This window comes from Chinchilla lanigera, unplaced genomic scaffold (genome assembly GCF_000276665.1).
Source record: "Chinchilla lanigera isolate Chin_1 unplaced genomic scaffold, ChiLan1.0 scaffold00049, whole genome shotgun sequence".
Classification (NCBI taxonomy): Eukaryota; Metazoa; Chordata; class Mammalia; order Rodentia; family Chinchillidae; genus Chinchilla; species Chinchilla lanigera.
This window is the reverse complement of record NW_004955450.1, coordinates 8605567-8619816: the sequence shown is the minus strand read 5'-3', so window position 1 is coordinate 8619816 and position 14250 is coordinate 8605567. Positions and strand designations below refer to the sequence as shown.

The window sequence follows — 14250 nt, the reverse complement described above, 5'->3', positions numbered from 1 at the left end:
TAATTTTAAAGAGAATGAATAAACAATAGCAAAATAACATCAGAGACAAAAACAAAACAGCACAAAGATAATTTTTAAAGAACATGTAAAATCATAACTTTCATATAAGAATAAAAGGAATACATATTAAAGATTTTAACTCATCAATTCAAGGAGAAAAATCTCTAAGATGTTGCAGTTGGTTCAAGAGAGATCCAAAGAATAGACACATTTATAGATTAAGAATATTAAAATACGATTCCAGATAGATGCAAAGTTGGCTTTTCTCTTTCATTAATCCGTTTATGAAAGAGATTTTATTTTCTTGTCTATAGATAATTATTTGTAGTATTATCCACTTTTACAAATTAATCTTGACATCTGCAGAGTTGTGAAACATCCTAGTCAAATGCTAGGTTCAGATAATCCCTGAACACTCCAGCATTCCACTGCAAGGTATCCAGGAATTGCCTTTGATTATTCCAAACTGTTTTTTAAAAACCTGCTTACCATCTCTTTGCTCCAAAGTGACCTTAAACAAAATTATTCATGAAATACAGCTGGTATCATTGTCCTGATTATTTATATTGATGCAGCAAAAATGATGATTTACCATATAGGCTACCTTAAGCTTATTGTCCTGTAAGCTTTCATAAGGAATCTCAGACTAAACTTTAAAAATCATCTATTACTTGAAATCCTAAGGCCAAAAAATTAAGCCCCAAAACCTTTGTTCTCCAGAATTAAGCTGCAGGATCTATAAACTGTGGCATTTTCCTTTATTTAGAGGTCCTCCAAATAGTCTAAGGCTCTTGGGCCTGAAGGATGTGCCCTTCCCTACCATCTGTAAGTATAACAATCTGGGCTAGTCTTTCTGGGAAGGCTTTGCAAACACTAGCTCTGGAAAGTCAACCGTAGTCCTGTAAAAGGAACTTGTCATACCTGAATAAATAAGCATCATCCTTAAATATGAAACATGAAATTTCAGGCAAGGCCTTGGTTCTATAAGTACCTTTTTCAGTTATATCTTAGTAAAAGGAAAAGAGGTTAGTATTGAAATCATGCAAATTACTATGTTTCCATAAAATGTAAGGAGTCTCAATGACAGCTTCTGAGTTCAGGATGTGTGGAAGCACATATAAAGCATCAGAAGTTCAATTTTCTTATTTATGAGAATTTTAGAAAAGTCCAGTTTATATAAGCACTTACTTATCTCTATAAGCCAGCTGGACCAGAGCCCCTTTTAGAAGAGGCCTTACTATCTGATTTATTAATGCCATCTGGAGGCAGGAGAACATTCCTCACACTCACAACAGGAGATAACGGGCTTTCTGAATTCCTGGTACACAGACATACAGTTACAGGGAGTGTGCATACCCTCAACCCTGCAATTCCAGCCACAGAAGAAAAATAAACACAGAAACAAAAACTTCCCAGTACAGATATCAGCACTGGCTTTCTTCCGGGTGGGCATGAAATTCCTAATTGATTTGAACTCAAAATAGACAAAGACTAACGAACTGTGTTCTGTATTATCTTTCACCCAGCAGGAAATAGATCTCTATAAGACTTTAATCCATTTACGGAGATTACCAAATTCCCAATCATTGCAGCTACCATCAGGAAATAACTTGTCATTCATAAGTGAATTAAAAAGAAAAGCAAATTAATAAGTAGAATTACAAATTAAACAAACAAAAAGAAACAAGATTGAACAAAATGCTATTGCCACCTTAAATTCACCTGTGGGAGCCAAGGAAAAACCTCCCTGGGCTTGATTGGCTGTGGTGTTCACCCTTTCTGATGATCTCCGGTGACTCTTGATCATCTTGATGGGTTCTCCAAAACCGCTATAGGATGATTTTTTTTTAAATCATAGTCATGACTCTTATGCAAATATAAAATGGGCACATCAAAGGCTATCTTTAGCTAACTAATTAAATGAGGAAACTAGTAAGATGTTACAGTCAATTCTAAGAAGAACCCAAACAAGACATATTTACAAATCAAAAATACTGAAATAAATTTGCAGAAAGATGAAAAGCTGGGATTTCATGGGAAGAACTGTTCTCCATGTGATAGAATTTATTTGCATGTATATAGGCAAGAATTATTTACATTGCTATCATATTTCTACACACTAACCTTAATCTCTACAAATTATAAAATAATAAAAATAGGTTCAGAGCCCTGTAGAGGCAGATAACTTCAAAGTTTCCAGTGTCTGGATTTTTAAAAAATCTCTCTTATTTATTCCCAAGTGTTAACTTTTTCCTTCCAATGGTGAATGCATGTGCAAAAATTGAGTTGCTGCAATCAGTACAAAAGCGAGGGTGGAAATCATGCTCATATTCTTTAGAATTCTCAGAGAATGAAACTGACTCTTGAAAATATCCTGAATTATAAGAAACTCTGTTTCTCGCACCTGCAAAACAAGCATAATTCTTGTGCAGAGGTCTGATATTTATCAGTGAAAAGCATTTGTGAGAATAGAGAATTAATCTCACTATCTTAAAGTCATCGTTCAGTCAGTTCTTGTGTTATAAACATTAAACATTTTGAAGTGCTAACTTCAAAAAGGTTTAAAGAGTTATACCCTGCATCAGTAGTTCTTATGTTTTAAGAGATCCTGAGTGCTTATCTGGCATGTATGTTCCTGAGCCCCAATTCTGCTGGTTCTCAAACTTCAGTGCACCTAAGTATTACTTGGAGGTTTCAGTGATGCAGAGTCCTAGACCATGACCTCAGACGTTTGGACGGGTCTGGAGCAGGGCCCAGGAATCTCCATGTTCCATAAGAAAACATTCCTACAAATGATTCCACTGAAGATTTCTCTTTGGAATCATTGTTTCACAAGAGAAGTCTTCTTCAGCTGTAACCCTTCCGTGACAATACTTCTGAAGTCCCGTAACACTATAATAACTAGTTTAAAAGCAATATAATAGAGACCTTAAAATAAATGGAATAGTTATCAGCTTCTCTTAGAATATGTGCTAATTTCCTCAACAGAGCAAAGTGAGGTACAAACTTTGCCAAGAATTTGTTGAGATCCAGAGTTGCTTACTTTTCTTCCTGTTATGTAAGAAAGCAACCAGAAATTGAAGTCTTACCACAAGTTTGTTATAAACAGTCCTCAAGTTTCTGGGTTTCTGGCTTTAATACAATAGTTCACCTTCCTGAAAAGTTCTGCCCCCAATGGCAGACTTTGTTCAATTATTCATTGATTTATTTATTTGTTTACTTGTTTAACAAAGTCTCTTGTCCCTGAAAAGGCTTGACTTCAGCCTTGGTGATATAGCCTGAGTGCTAAGAATTGTACTTTAGTTGTATTAATACCAACCATGTTGCTCAGTGTACTAAAATAACCTATTGTGTATTCATATCTTCAGGGGATACGATAAATGTCCAGTGATCACTCCTTTTATAAAGTATGACCGATTATAACAACAGGGCATGGTTTGAAGCACACAGATTTTCTTTCTTCCAGAACAAAGGATCACCTTGGTCATTAAGAATGTGTGCCTGATTTCTCTGAATTTTAAAAAGAGTAACATTACCAATGATTGAAAATGTCATAAAAACTAAGAAGTTTTAGTTTGCCTTGAAATTATATTTCTACCTTAAAATGAAATTACCTTAGTGCAATTTTATTTCATATTACTGCTATTGGAAATGACATTTTTCCCTGGGTTAGACTATTAAGCTTAAATGAACGTGTACTGTAGCTGGCTTTTCATGCAAAAAATTAAGGCACTAGATGCACCCTTACAAATAAGATGATGGATGGAGCAAGTTAGACTTGTCAGATTTATAGAGCTCAGACTTTGTAATACTGCTTGAGTTAAACTCATACGCTCTTAACCTTCCTTTTTAGGGATTTTAAGTATGATAGAACGGGGATTGATTCCCCCAACAGCAAGGATTACCTTTCGGAATCCACCCATTGCACCCAGAGCAGCTCCTCTGCACAGCTTTGATGAAGCACACAAGATTCCAATTGCAAGTAAGACAGTCTTGCTGCATGCTTAGTTGGAGGCATACAAAAACTGTCTCTCCCCCTGCTTTTCAGTAGCCAACTTTTATCCTTGACAGTAGGGTGAGATAAAAGTCCTAAACATCCTGAGTTTTACTTCAATGAATAAAGTAACTTTAGCCATCTTTGTAAAGCACATATGGAGGCTGCATTCTCTGTGTGTTTTCTTGGTTTGTATTTTCAAGGTACATGCACTTTGGCTGGGGAAATAAGACAGATATAATAAAGATATATAGATAAAAATTCAAAGTAGATTAGAATAAAAACCAAGTGGATGTTAACATCTAGTGCTATCATAGGGGCTCAGAGGGACTATTGTTGAGGGGTGAGATCATAGGTGTTAGCTTCCAAGGCGAGGCTGGGTGACATCGGGTGTTATAGAAAAGCACCTTCCTGGGATTCTATTAACTAGTTGTAGGGTCTCAGGCCAGCCATTTACTTCATCTGGACCTTGGCTTTTCTAAAATTAATTAATCTGTTCAGTAAATATTTGTTGAATTCTTGCTTATCCAAGTTAGCATTTAGATACTGGACATGCAAAAGAGGGTAAGTCAGACAGCGTTTCTGTTCTTATGATGCTTTTGTTATAGTGGGAGACCTGAACCATAAGCAGGTAAGTACATGAGAATTTATGCTAATGATAGGGACTAGAAAAAAACAATAAGGGTTACAGAGTGAAAGGAATGGGGGCCAAGAACAGTGAGGAGATGTCTCTCAGAAGACATATAAGGCTTGCACTAAGATCTAAATGGTAAGGAAGAGTGAGTCACTTAAGCACCTAGGGAAGAACATTCCAGACACAGACTAGGACAGGGACAAAGGCCCTGCAGAAGTGAGCGAGAAGCCCAGGTCACGTGCAAGGGACCAAGGGGAGGCGATCAGGCTGGAGAAGCCAAGAGGGATCATATGATGTACAAGCGGTGATCAGTGAACGTTTAAATTTTAAAAATTTATTACAGTGGAAAACCCCACACACATTGACCTTAATTCTCCACAGAAGATCCTCCTCACTTTGAAAATACTTATCTCATCATCCTTGGCACTTTAGCTTTAGCTCACAGTTCCAGAGGTGTCAGTCCATGTTCAGCTGCCTTCAAGGCAGAAAACATCATGATATCAGGGAGAGGCCAAGAAAACTGCTCAATTCATGATGTCTGGGAAGCAGAGTGCACAGGAGGAGCAGCAGAGAGGAAAAGGACAAGAACAGATAAAGCCCCCAAGGTCACACCCCCCTGACCTATACGGACATGCCCAGAAGCATGCTTTACTAACCTCTCGGCATCTTCAAGCCCATCAAATAAGTCAGGATTAAATGTCATACCAGGGATAGGGTTAGAGTTGGCGTTAGGACTAGGGGCATATTTATACTAAATATTTAGTATGAGGAGTTATGCTTAGTCTAACCCATGCATGAAAATTCTGATCTTCTTTGCTGGATATTTGAATATATTTAATATCTGAGATATACTAAAATTATTAATTGTTTATCTGAAATTAAAATTTAACTGTGTGCCTTTTATTGTTTGCTAAACCTGACAACCCTGTGCACTGGACATATTACCACCCTGAAAAAATTCTAAAATTTGTAGAGAAGACAGAGGCGTGGTTACTTGGCAGTCAAGCTATTAATAGCTACTACAGAAGCACACAAGTTTGTCAAGAAAGACATGAGTTTACTCCCTCTGAAAAATCACCTTGTGGTCAATTTTATCATAAACATTTTTCCAGAAGGGAAATTGAGTAGCAAAATAGATTCAGCATACAGTTTTGTTAAAGATGAAGACATAGTCCTCAAATGTGTAGATCCCATAAAACCAAGACTACATGAAGCTATAATTTAGTGATAGTATTTCTGAGGTACCTAAGACAATTTTTAGAGACACCATTAATTATGGATTGTCTGGATGGAATTACAAATCTCTGTGGCCTTCATCCTACCAAATTCTATTAAAATTTTACTAAAATCTTTAAAAGTTGAACGTCTGTCAAGTGCTATTTTGTTTCAATATGAGAATCGAGCCATAAAGCCTACTTGTCTGGGGGAACCTGGAAGTTAAACAAAAAGTGTCTGAGTCTGCAGATTTTAAGAATAATAGGCTTTACCAGTGAGTCTGTGGCAGCCTTGGCTCGGGGTGTGGACTTACTCTACCAAAGTGGGCAAAAGGAAGGAGAGTTCGTTAGTCAAGGCACACATGTGTAGGGCTAAACTGTCCCCTGCCCAGGGACTCCATGATGCAGGGAGTCATGCTAGAAGCTAGGAGAACCAGAGGAGGGTAAGCCTGGGTCAGACGCAACAAACAAATCCCTTGTATGGAGGCGCATTGCAGTGCTCTGCAGTGCTTGCTACTTTTGTCAAAGATGGCTGAAAATACTCCTTGTAGCCTACTAGAGGTAAGGAACATTTTGTAGTGAGATTCTAAATTATATATTGATCTCCTTTTCCAGCATGCTGTTTTGATCAATATCTGTCAATTCATTCAAAATCTGTCAATTCTTTCAAAGACAGTCATCACAGAACTGACAGGAAAAGTGGTTGAATTGAAGGAACTGAGATAAAAGAAGCCTCACTTCTTTTACTCGGTTAGCCATTTAAATAAAGTATTTGTTCCCTTTCTTAGAGGAAAAAGAGTGTAAGGATTTTTCTCCCCTGAGAATGTCAGGTGTGGGCCGTTTGTAAAGAGCCGCTGAGTTTGCTGGCAGGCAAAAGGAGAGATGGATGGAGAGGCTTACCTAGCATGAAGGTCTGGCCCCCTAGAGGCTCAATATGTTCACCAAAATATGTTGCTCATAGATTTAATTAATTTCAGAAATAATTTTTATGGGGCTATTCCCTTGTATCACTTCCTGAAGTCATTTAAATTTTTGAGAGTCACCTTTTTTGATAGCCACGCAATAGGAGAGCCCATCCTAGGCAACTATATTAATTATCTTGTATATGAACTTGGGAATCTGGCTACTGAAAGAAATCTTACAGTGAAATATTATGTGAGACAAAGGTTTTTCTCTAATTTGCCTGCTTTTACCAATTGCTTTTCATCTAGTTTGCTTAAGGTGGGCCCACCTGGTGTGCCCATGGAATTTGCCCTCCCTGCTACCGGCTTTCCTTCTGAAGTCAGTGTTCACAGATAGCTCACTAGATGGATAGCGAGGGGATGGCGGGTGCAGGGCCGTCTGACTTTCCAGATGCAAACCCAATAGTGTTCACCCCGTGCCTCAGCGTCTCCTTCTGGAAGAGGTAATGCTGCCTTTCCTCTCTCCACAGCACCTATTACTATACCTCAAAAACCACCACTGGTTCCAGTTCACGAGGTGATGTCTCAGCAGCAAAAATCAAAGGTACTCCTACTCCCACCTACAGCAAGAATGTCGTTCTTATTTACAACATCATCTGTGAGATTTTTGGTAATATCCACACTTGTACCTATTACACAGATGAAAGAGCTATTTCAACTTCTTTTTGTAGTGCTAGGATCTAATCTAGGGCCTTGTGCGTGTTAGGCAAGTGCTCTACCATCGAGCTACATCCCCAGTCCCTGACTTTAAGGGAGCGGGGGCGGTTACCGTACAAGTCAGGGCTATCACGACACTATCAGCGGAGTCTAAAGCATTCAGTCTTGTTGCATTATTGTGAGATAAACTAAGTGACTGGGTCAGCGTACATTGCTAGCTGGTCAGGAGTCTGGGATACACCAGCTCTTGCTATGAGGTGTCACTGTTTAGTATCTCCTTTGTGTTCAAGCACGGGCTAAAGTGGCAAGGCCTCCAGTTTTGCACAGAAAACCTTAACGAGGAAGAGGAAGTAGTTCTTCGTTCTTTTATATTAGTACAGCACGGTACCATGTAACTCACCCTTAGAAAGACGTCCCCCATTAAAAGGCGCTGGAGTTTTATAGCTTGCTTTTTATGCTTATGGGTTACAGACAGACTTGCAATAATTGAAACTTTTCACTAGAAAGGAGACAGCTGGCAGTGCTGCTTCTGGCTTACCCACGTGGTTGCGCTTTCAGCGGCTGTCATAATAAAAGAAAGAGAAATTGCAGAGTGGCCCCTACGAAATTAATCCTGCTGTGTCTCCAGCATGGACTGCTACAGTACCTGTTCTCACCCTTGCTCTTTCAACGCCCAGCTCTTCCTAAGAGCTTTCAGCTGTTTTCGGCTCTGGTGAGCTGGACCCCCCTAACAGCTTTCCAGGCTGTTTATGTAGCAGCATGTCATGTGACACCCCAGTTGCCATGGCAAATATTTGTGTTTCATGAAAAATGTGGGTAAAAAAAAAAAAATCAATGTAAATGGCCAAATCCCAAGCCCGACAGGCCTTCAGGCGAGTGTTTGGCCGGCACCATGGTTGTTTGAAATTCAGCTGTTTAACAGGCTGTGAGGAGGCCACAGGCTAATGTGCATAATGGGAGCAGGCGGAGGCACCTGTTTCCGTTCTCACCCCGTTCAAGCACTCAGATCGCACAGTTTTACAGAGAAAAATCTACAGGTAATGCAAGCAGTCTGACTGAGTTTTAGCCAGTAAGCATTTTACCTAAAAAACGAATACAAACACTTTTTTAAAAAGGACCGTATTTCCTGAATGCTAATCAGCCCTGACTTTAATCTCCTCCGCTGACCTCACAAAGCTTTCTCCTCCTGTTAGGAGCAGTAATAGTTAAAGACCTCTCCCCCGACCCCCCGTTGGTACAGCACTTCCGAACTGTCTCTTCAGTGGCAAGTGTAATTATTCATACACTTTGTGGGAGGTGCGCTAGGCATGGGATTGGAAGGTACACCGTGCCCAGCCTCACGACGGAGGCAGCACACAGCCTGGACCAGGCTCCGGCACCAGGCACCGCGCTACCACACAGAGAACCCTGTCCTGTAAACACTTCTCCGGGGGTTCCCTACAAGTGCAACTTGGCATCTGAGTATAGTTGTTTTGTGCATATTTACTTTGTCAGACCCTTGCCTCAGTGCAAACAGAGCTTGGAAGGCAGAGCCTCCTTGTCTGAGGGTGGGAAAGGTCTAATTATTGGCTCTGCGCCTCCCTGCAAAGAGGGAACAGGCTGGCCCAGCGGGGGAAGCGGGGCACGGGGGAGAGGGACTCTGAGTCTTGTATTTGTTTTGTAAAATTGCCCATGAGAGTCACTGTGATTTAAACTCTGTCTCATTCTTCATTGTAGGGCAGAGGCATAAGGTCAAGAGGACGTTACGATGCGAAGGTCTGTAATTTGTGTGACTAGTTGAAATTTGGGGTCTGTCACCTGATGTCCCTTCCTTTTGCTGCAGGGCAAAAGTATGGGAGGCTGCTTGACAGCTAGACATGGCAACCAAAGTTAAGCTTCCTTTATAAAAGAAATTAGACCATGTTTTCAGAAGAAGTCACGGTTTGCTTAAAGTGAAAAGCCTTTTTTTTTTTTTGCTTTCTGTTTGGACTGAATCACTTTGCAGTCTTCAGTCCAAATCCAAAGAGGCAGTTGAGTGTCCTCAGAATTTGACTGAATTACATCACCCTCAATCAGAGATTTTCATCATTTCAAAGTATATGGAAAAGGAAGTAAGGTGTTAAAAAAATTCAGTTGTCCCCCAGTATGTGCGGACATATGCTTACATGTGTACGTGTACACAGATGTGTGTGCATGCACACACACGCTGCATGTACGATGTGGTAGGTGAGGGCATGGGATTCAGAGTTAAGTTGACCACAACAACCAGTGTAACAAAAAAATGGGAAAAAAATGCAATAGCTCCCACAATATGGCAAATACATGCAGGCAAGAATATTCCCCGGGGCCATAAGTGAAATAAACCAAACCCGCACGTGTAAACATCATATTGTCTCTCTAGTGTAAGAAACTCAAAGAGTAAATAAGATCCAAAAAGTACAATAGATAGTGTGAAAAGGAAAGAACAACTGAGATGGGAGAAAGGAGAAAAGAAAGAAGGGGAAAAAAAGATATATATATATATATACACACACAAGATAGCTAAGATAATTATACTATTAATTTCTATTAGTTCATTGAAAGGGACAGTTAGTGCTTATACTGTTTGATCAGTTTTGCAGGCCTAGATCTTTAATCTGAGCAACTACTTTGACGATAACAGTACACAGTATAATAACCGTTGTGAATTTCCTATCATCTTGTTTTGAAATTCTGTATCATTTTTATTGTTTTACCCCCTCTTTAAAATTAAAAAAAAAAAGAATACTCCACGGGGTCATGCGTGCATAATAAAAAACCTGAATCTGAAACATGAATGTGGTAGATTCTCTGCACAGTAGTAACTAGGTTTGGCAAATCACTTAAATTCCCTTTCTCTCACCTTCCTCTGGCAGATGGGGGTGGGGCTTCCCTTCTCATAGGGTTGCTGCAAGGACCGGAGGAGTTCGTGTGTGTGAAAGTGCTTTGGAAGTAGAAAGCACTTTTATCATAATTCATTGCACCCTCACACTTTTTTTCTTTTTTCCAGTCTTGGGGGTTGAACCCACGGCCTTTGCACTAAGCTGCATCCCCAACCCTGTATTTTTCACTTTGTTCGGGTGGCTTTGAACATTGGCTCACTTTTAAGACCATCTTCTGTGCCAGCAATGCCAACCTTTTTAGACACAAGCGCCCAAACTGCAACCCAAGACCCTCTTGTTTATCGCAAAGCACCAACACTGCGATTAAACCCCAATACTAAGGTTTTAGTTCAGAAAAAACAGTCATGCATTAACACCTTTTGTCTTAAAAACAAATAACAAGCATGCTGTAGATTTCCTGCCACTGTTCTAGGCCTTCTGTTCTCAGTGATCTTATTGTAAGAATTTCAGAGGGAGCGAAGCTACTACTTCTCAAGGAATAAGAGCCCACCTTTCGGTCTCCTTTTACCTCTGCAGAGCTGTGACTACATAGGACCATGTTTACGAGAATTGCAGAGAGTCCTTCTGAACCTAGACAGATTTCTCCTAGACAAACTCATCAGTACAATCAGATCCTTCCCCCAGTTCCCTTGACTTCTTACTGTGAGGAAATGCTGAGCCTGATTCTGCACTTCCAGTGTAGAATGCGTTTTAAGAACACGGCATTCTTTATTCGGAGTATTTCTAACTGCTGAGGCTGATTGAGCATGTCCTTGTGCATGGCATCAAGCACCTGCCATACCCACGGGACCCTCACGGAAGCCGAAGGACTTCTGTGCTGTGACTGCCCCCAGGCCCACCCAGATGGTGAAGAGCTTCAGTGATCCTGCGGATACAGTGAGGCGCTCTCTCCAAAGACCGGGTATGGCCTCTTCCCCATGCGCTCATCCTCCAAATACTACCATTGCTACTACTGTCACTGCCCCTGCTGCTGTAGGCAACTGAATTAGATAGAAATATTATAGACAGTCAGACAGGGCTCGGCCCTCAAAGGAGCCAGTGCAGAAGACACCTTGCAGCTGTGGGAGAGACAGCACCAACAGCTGTGGCCCAGACCTCAAGACGAAAGATAAGACAAATATACCCACACAATTCCCTAAGGAGAAACATCAGGGATTGATATTCTAAGTAGGTCTCTATCACCTTGAGAAAGCCAGGAAGAGTCACTAACCCACCCACTACAGGAAAGGTCCCTATTCTGCATTCATGCCCGCTTACTACGTGACTTGCTTCCCCATTTGATCCCAATATAATCAACTTTACCTGAGCAGTTGTACTTGTAATCTTATTGGCTGACCATAGTTTTGTCCCACCTCATGCCCACCTTGCGATTTCCCACCTTCGACCCACCTCACCTTGTGGTTTTGCTCTATAAAAATCCCTAGGAAAGACAGGGTCCTTGGCAACCCACTGGGACCCCTTGTGTCTCTCTCTTGGACAGAAGCTGTCTTTCCCCTAATAAATATATTCTGCTCTTAACCTGTATTGTTCCTAAAGTTCACTCTTCGATTTTAGAGAACATGAACTCATGCCAGATATCTAGCAAGATGGGGGTTTCTTTCCCCTATATCACTGCTGCTGTTACTACCACCAGCAGTAGGGAGCGTTTACTCCTCGCAGGCTCTGTTCCCAGGTCTGTTCCCAGTGTCCTCACAGCTCTGTGAGGAGGGCCTATTGTCATTCTGTGCCCCCGGGAAGAGCTGAATACAGAGAGGTGAAGTCATCCAACGAGTCAATGGCAGAGCCAGTGTACAAAACTGGACGATGTGACTGCAAGAGCTCCAGAGCATTAGAAATCTTTATGTATCTCAACCATTATTGGTGGAAATTTTTCTGTAATTCATTAGGTCCCTCTTCATCCAGTATAATTTAACATTTCCACTGTCCAGGGTCATGTGTGCCTTTGTTTCCTTCAGTATCACAGGGCAGTTGTCCTCCCTTCCTCCATGTCTGCTTTTGTCACCTCCAACTAACAGTCCTTCCTGTCTTCTAGACTGGTTGACCAAACAACCAAAACTCAAGAAGCTGAGTAAGTTTGAGGCAGTCACGCTCTGCATGAGGATCCAAAGAATAAAATAATAAACCATAGTAGAGTTTATAGTAGGAGTCACTTCAAAAAATTCAAGGAATGTCTGTTTTTAGAAATCTGACTTGAACTTGCTAAAATTGCCCCAGCAGATAAATTTTTTTGTTATCTTAAGGCAAGCATATTAACAGCTATGTTAAAACCCACTTAATTTTAATTAGTGTTTTGATAACTATTTTCATGGGTAAAAGAAGCAAACAATGTATTTGTTGGACAATATGGGTACAGACTATGATCATGAGTATGTCTGATTCTGGGAAGGGGGAAGGAGAAGAATGAGACAATTTGTATTTATGTGCAGATGGTTAAATGATTGATAAGAGAGAGAGATGATAGATAGATAGATAGATAGATAGATGATAGATAGATAGATAGATAGATAGCTAAAACAGGTGTCCATGGTATTTTACATTATTCTCTGTATGTTCAGAACTCTCCCAAATTAAAGAAAGAATAAAAGTAAATCCTGGTTCCTAAGCCATACCTCTGTTGTAAGATTTCCTTTGTTATGGGGAAAATAGGTTTGGGTGATAACATTCTAATCTCATACCTGGGGGTCTTACCTCTCTTAATAATTTTTGCATCGTTACTTGCCTTTTAGTCTTTTCCTACATGTACATATACCCTTGTTAGGCAACTGATTATTTTATGATTATTTTATGGGTGGGTCAGCTGCGCTACTTCAATCAGGTGACAGGTATGATGTAGGACGTATAACTGCCCCGTCTGGCCTCATTTCCTCCTATCTGTACAAGGAGGAGACGGGACCACATAATGTTAGGGCAGGGCGCTTTCATGTTGCTAACAGCCCTCACCCCTCGGGTCCAGGGAAGGGGGCAAGGCCGAAGTTCTGGGGTGTCGGGGGTGGTGTCTAGAGTCCTCACACCCATTGCAGCTATGTTACCTATTTTCCCTCTTTACTGTCAAATTATGTCATGTTTGAACAGTGTTCCAGACCTTAAGATATATACCTTGAATGCCTCGAGGTGATACCTAGCAGCAGTTTTAGCTTTGACATGTCCTATCCAGCAGGGACTAAGCCTACCTCTTCATGAACACAGGATGCCTCTCTGGTGGACATCAAGTTCCCAGCAGAGACTGGTCTCCTTTCTGGTCTTGCCTACAGGGTTACAGAGGGAGCAGGTCTCCTTCTGATGAGAATCGGAGCTCTGCAACCTAGAGATGCAGGAGGAGACTCAAAAACAAACCCAAGGCTATTTTTTTCTCTTTCAAACTTTTTCTCTCATGAAATGACATGTAAAGAAGAGGGGGGACAATTCCAAAAAAACAAAAGAAAACCTTCAGAATTTCTAAAAACCATTTTGCATTTCCTCTAATTCATTAGAAATTTCCACCCTTACCTATGCATTTTTGGCATTAAACTTTCAAAGTGAAACTACTTATTTCTTTTTTTATTTTAAAGAGAATAAAAGAAACAACAATAGCAAAATACCAACAACAGAGACAAAAACAAAACAAAGCAAAAACACTAAGAATACAGGGCTTCAGAACAAAATGATAGATGTAATATAACAATTTGTTTCTTGCAAGAAGTAAAAACTAGGGGCTGGGGATTTAGCTCAGCGGCAAAGCGCCTGCCTGGCAAGCGCAAGGTCGTGAGTTCGGTTCCTGGTACCGGAGAAAAACCAAAAAAAAACAAATAAACATAAGCACTATAATCATAGTACATTGGATTTAGGATTTTGGCTAAATGAGTAGATTATAGCTGCTCTTGTCATGGAGTGTGGGAGGCAACTAGGTGAA

The 14250-nt window shown here is 40.5% G+C and overlaps 1 protein-coding gene across 2 annotated transcripts in view; it reads left to right on the top strand.

Annotated features, from left to right (window-relative positions):
• Iqch (IQ motif containing H) overlaps positions 1–14250 on the top strand; it is a 198621-nt gene that overhangs the window by 74994 nt on the left and 109377 nt on the right. For both annotated transcript variants that reach the window (XM_013518930.1, XM_013518931.1), the window contains exons 7-9: positions 3854–3982; positions 7275–7348; positions 9178–9216. In XM_013518930.1, the coding sequence (XP_013374384.1) occupies positions 3854–3982; positions 7275–7348; positions 9178–9216 (242 nt within the window). The remainder of the gene's footprint in view (positions 1–3853; positions 3983–7274; positions 7349–9177; positions 9217–14250) is intronic.